Raw genomic sequence first — 4138 nt, forward strand, 5'->3', positions numbered from 1 at the left:
AAAAAAAAAAAAAAGAACCTTATGACCTAGAACTGACTCCACTAATAATATATCCAATATGGATGATTCCAGCAGGGTTCTAAGTTCAGGACAAGAAAAGCAAATCAACTCCAAAAACATCTATTATCCTAATGCATATGGAGGTGCTACAAAAGTTCATGGGAAAATGAGATGAAAAGACAATGGAACTTTTCCAAGAACTTGACTATTATATAAAGAAAATATCATCATCATTTTCACATGAAAAAATTAACTGACACTCAATGAAATCAAGTGTCTTCTCTAGGAAACAATATCTTCATGCTACACCTCAATTATTTCAATTATATTTTAATTGTTAAAAAGTGAAAATGGTCTTAATGCCTGACGTAAGTGGTTGGTTTTCACTATACAAATAAATATATGTAGCATGCACATTAATAAGATTTCACATATAAAAGAAATTTTTTTAAGAAGCAACCATAGAACTTTTTAAATTTTTATTTCATATTCTATGAACTGCTTTTTGCTTTTAGCTAGAGGAAAATTTACTAATACTGTTGTAACACAAAAGAACACCTAATTCTATATTCACATCGATATCTTCTTGCAGCCTCAGAGATAAACTCATTCACAAAATGGAAACAACTAATAATTGTAAACATTACCACTAACTTTAGGACATTTCCAAAAAGAAACCCTGAATCCCATTAGAACTGACTCTCACCTCCTAATTCCTCCACTTGTTTTCTGTCTCTATGGATTTGTCTGTTATAGGCATTTGGAAGAAGCTCTAGTGGCATAGTGGGTTCTATGTTAGGCTGCTGCCTGCAAGGTCAGCAGTTTGAATCCACCAGCGGCTCTGCAAGAGAAAGATGAGGCTTTCTGCTCCTGTACAGATTTACAGCCTCGGAAACCATATGAAGGTTGTTATAAGTCAGAACTGACTTACTGGCACATAACCACAAAATCAGCCATTTCATATATACTGAATATATTGTTTTTGTGGTCAGATTTCTTTCATTTAGCAGGTTTTCAAATTTTATTTGTATTGCAACATGCATTAATATTTCATTCTTTATTTCAAATGGATAACATTGCATTTTATGGATCTAACAGTTTGGCAATCCACTGATCAAGTGATGGACAACTATGTTAGTTCCACATTTTTCACTATATGAATAATACTGATGTTAGCCATTCATGTACAAGATGTTGTGTGAACATAGGTTTTCAATTCTCATGGTTACATACCAAGAATTATAAATTCTAGATCTTATAATAAGTCTATGTTTAACTCTTTAAATACTAACATCATTTTGAACGGAAATAATTAAAAGGTAACGAAGTTTTCATAAGTTTTGTCTACCTGTAAACTGAGTGACAAGATGATGATAATCTCTCTTATATCTTATACTTACAGCAATAGAGAAATTTTTTTCAGTAGTAAAAGTATACAAGATAAAAATTAATGGTGTGGTTTTTTTTTTTTCCTTCACATAAATGGGAAAATATGTTTACCAGCTCTTAAAGTAATATAACCTAAAACAGTATTTCACTTTACCAGGAAAATCCAAGATACTGTATTTAGTTATCATTTCAAACATACAACATTCCTGGCCTAAAAAGTTATTCATGAAAGGCCAAAGTGTCCATTATACATGTACTTGGTAAAAACAATATTTTATGGCTATAAAGTATATCCAGAAATTGGTACCAAGGTACAAAACTGGATGGCTTAACTCATATCCTGGATTTTAAACATGAGCTGAAAATACCCACTCTTTCACAGAAACATACTACAATTTACGGTGAGCATGTTAGACACAAGGAATGGAATGAAAAAATATTAGTCACCTCCAATAAGACATTTCCATATACTTGTCCAGAAGACGGTGCTCTTACCTGTACTTTGGAAGACTTCATTCATTAAAGCTTCATTCACTGTTGAGGAGCTAATGTTTCCAGTATGAGACCAACTTTGATATATTGCTTGTAGCAGAAGAGTCTGTGCTCTAGTAGCTTGAATTGTGAGATTTGGAAGTTCAAATATACCTTCAGTTATAGGAACTTGAGATCGTTTGGTCCTACAATAAAAAATAAATTAAAAAAATAACAAATTGCGAATACAAAGATATACTAAATGAATTAAGTCACAAATAATAAAAAAGTATGTTGTTGAGTGCCAGAGAGTAAGTTGTGACTCACAGTGACCCTGCTATATAGGGTTTACAAGGAACGGATGGTGGTTTCAACAGCTAACCTTGAGATGAGTTGTTGTTGTTGTTGTTAAGTACCATCGAGTCAGTCCCAACCCATAGTGACCCTGTATAGGGTTTCCAAGGAGCATGTGGTGAGCTTGAATCTCCAACCTTGCAATTCAAATGACTTGCAGTCTGGCGCATTAACCCACAGTGCCACACCAGGACTTTCAGTATGTTTTAAAACCATATTAAGTCAAGTAAACATGCAATTTGTTGAACTTGGAATAACTTTCACTAATCAGAAACTCTTACACTGATAAAATATAAAAACACAAATTAGCATGTGCTATGTGCTCTGGTAGCGTAGTGGTTACAAATCGGGCTGCGAACGTTAAGGTCAGCGGTTCGAGACTACCAGCCGCTCTGCGGGAGAAAGATGAGGCTTTCTACTCCCGTAAGGATTTACACCCTCGGAAACCCTGTATAGGGTCGCTATGGGTCGGAACCGACTCAACGGCACTTAACAACAACAACAACATGTGCTCTGATAAGAAGCTCTGGTAGCATAGTGGTTACGAATCGGGCTGCAAACCTTAAGGCCAGCAGTTCGAAACTACCAGCTGTTTCGTGGGAGAAAGATGAGGCGTTCTCCTCCCATAAAGATTTACAGCCTCGGAAACCCTGTACAGGGTCGCTATGGGTCAGAAACGACTCGACGGCACTTAACAACAACAACAACATGTGCTCTGATACAAACATTAACAAGCATGCATTCTGCTCACATTGAAATGCATACATTCTGGTCACGCAATTATACTTTTTCAGTAAAGTCAATATCAAAAGAAATAATAAAAGTAATATTAACACAAATAGAGGACTGATTAATTGATGGGGATGGTTCTGAATGTCTTTCACTTATTAACTCACCAAATCCTATCATATTACAATGATGGAGATACTATCATTATCCTCATTTTACAGATGAGGAAGTCAAGACACAAAGAGATGAATTAAGTTACTTACATCATAAGGAACTAGTATGTCCAGATACCGGAATTTTAATTCATGCAATTTGATTCAGGCAACCAAATACAACATTTCCTCTCAAAAGTGTCTATGAACTATGAGGTGGCTTTGAAAGTTTGTGAGAAAATCCCATTATCTTTTCATTCCATTTTCCCACAATTTTTTTTAAAGGTCCCTCATATTTACATTATATCATAGTCCCTACTTGGTTGTTGTTGTTAGGTGCCATAGAGATGGTACCGACTCATGGAGACATTATGCACAGCAGAACGAAACACTGCCGTTCCAGAGCCAATCTCACTACCAGTGGCATCGATGCTGCCACTTGGCCAATTCATCTCATTGGGGGTCTTCCTCGTTTTCTCTGACCCTCCAACTTACTAAACATGATATCCTTCTCCAGTGACTGGTCCCTTCTGACAATATGTCCGAAGTACGAGAGATGAAGTTTGGCCATCTTGGTCTCCAAGGAGCACTCTGGCTGTACTTCTTCCAAAACAGATCTATTGGTTCTTTTGACAGCCCATGGCACTTTCAATATTCTCCTCCAACACCATAACTCAAAAGTATCAATTCTTTTACGGTCTTCCTTATTCACTGTCCAGCTTTCACATGCATATGAGGTTATTGAAAATGCCATGGCTTGGGTCAGGTGCACCTTAGTCCTCAGGCTGACATGTTTACTCTTCAACACTTTAAAAAGGTCTTGTGCAGCATATTTGCCTAATGCAATACGTCGTTTGATTTCTTGACTGCTGTTTTCGTGAGTGTTGATAGTTGATCCAAGAATGAAGTCCTTGACAATTTCAATCTTTTCTCTGTTGAGAAGAATGTTGTTTATTGGTCCAGTGGTGAGGATATTTGTTTTCTTTACATTGAGATGTAATCCATACCTAATGCTCTTTGATCCTCATCAGTAAATGTTTTAA

At 36.1% G+C, this 4138-nt stretch overlaps 1 protein-coding gene across 3 annotated transcripts in view; it reads right to left on the minus strand.

Moving 5' to 3' along the window:
• Positions 1-4138, minus strand: part of VPS13B (vacuolar protein sorting 13 homolog B (yeast)) — a 1072080-nt gene that overhangs the window by 900229 nt on the left and 167713 nt on the right. For all 3 annotated transcript variants that reach the window (XM_006859183.1, XM_006859184.1, XM_006859185.1), the window contains one exon: positions 1885-2066. In XM_006859183.1, coding sequence (XP_006859245.1) covers positions 1885-2066 — 182 coding nt within the window. The remainder of the gene's footprint in view (positions 1-1884; positions 2067-4138) is intronic.

Source organism: Chrysochloris asiatica, unplaced genomic scaffold (assembly GCF_000296735.1).
Source record: "Chrysochloris asiatica unplaced genomic scaffold, ChrAsi1.0 scaffold00031, whole genome shotgun sequence".
Lineage (NCBI taxonomy): Eukaryota > Metazoa > Chordata > Mammalia > Afrosoricida > Chrysochloridae > Chrysochloris > Chrysochloris asiatica.